The 956-nt window shown below is 42.8% G+C and overlaps 1 protein-coding gene across 1 annotated transcript in view; it reads right to left on the reverse strand.

Annotated features, from left to right (window-relative positions):
• The window catches only part of ISL1 (ISL LIM homeobox 1), a 12918-nt gene extending 11973 nt beyond the window's left edge, over positions 1 to 945 (reverse strand). The window contains exon 1 of the mRNA XM_017746868.1: positions 765 to 945. Coding sequence (XP_017602357.1) covers positions 765 to 792 — 28 coding nt within the window. The 5' untranslated portion in view covers positions 793 to 945. The remainder of the gene's footprint in view (positions 1 to 764) is intronic.
• Positions 946 to 956: the final 11 nt, after the last annotated feature.

Here is a 956-nt window from a genome sequence, read left to right on the forward strand (position 1 = left end):
TTTGTTGTGTGTGGTGGGGGGGGGGGGAGGGGAGGGTTGTGTTTGTTGGCGTTTCTTGGGGTTTTTTTAAAAAGAATATTATACTTTTGGATGGTAATTGAAGTGTGCCATCAAAACCTTGCCGCGCTTAGAAAGGAGGCGGAACATAAGTTAAAATGCAAAAGTGAAGAGTCTTTGGGGTGAAGGTCCTCATTTCACAAACCTTGCACGGAATCAAAACTCCAAACTCCCATGTTGTTTAATTTTTATTTTATTGTTTGCTTGTTTGAATGTCCTGCCTTACGAGGAGAGCGCCTATGTGTTTCATTTCATATTTTAAGAGGCTCTGACTGGAAACGATGAAGCATGGTTGGGTGCACTTCCCACTCAGCCCCTGCCCTCAGAAGACGGGAGTCGAGGCTTCTAGCAAGAACAAGCGTCATTACGGTTGCCACTTGCTCTCTTTTGCAAGTCTAATGCTAATACCCCTAGACCGACTGGGTGCTGGATGGTCAGACAGCCTCACCGCAGTCTATCACGAGAAAAATTTAAGGCTCCGTGGTCGGAGATCCCATCAAAATCCTGTCTGCTCCCCAAACTTTAAAAGAGAGTAGGACCCCAGGCTGTTAACATATATGGCTACAACAGAGCAAGCATGCAGGCATGGCAACAAAGGCACCTTCTCTACCATTCAAATGAAGTTCAGCACTTTAGCAGTTCGTCTGCCTGAGACGATTACAATAGACAGCACATTTCTTCCAACAACGGTAAAGATTCCGCCTTACTTTTTGGTGGGTCTCCCATGTCTCCCATATCTGTAAGAGGGTGTAATGTCCACAGTGAAATGGTGTACGGTTTCGTTTTAAGACCCCAAAGTAGGTTTGAGAGCTGTCGCTAAAAATAAGAATAATAGTAATAATAATAAAAAAAAAAAAAAAAAGTAGAAGAAGTATTAACAAAAGAAAAAAAAATCAAAA

This window comes from Corvus brachyrhynchos, unplaced genomic scaffold (genome assembly GCF_000691975.1).
Source record: "Corvus brachyrhynchos isolate BGI_N302 unplaced genomic scaffold, ASM69197v1 scaffold324, whole genome shotgun sequence".
In the NCBI taxonomy this organism is placed as follows: Eukaryota; Metazoa; Chordata; class Aves; order Passeriformes; family Corvidae; genus Corvus; species Corvus brachyrhynchos.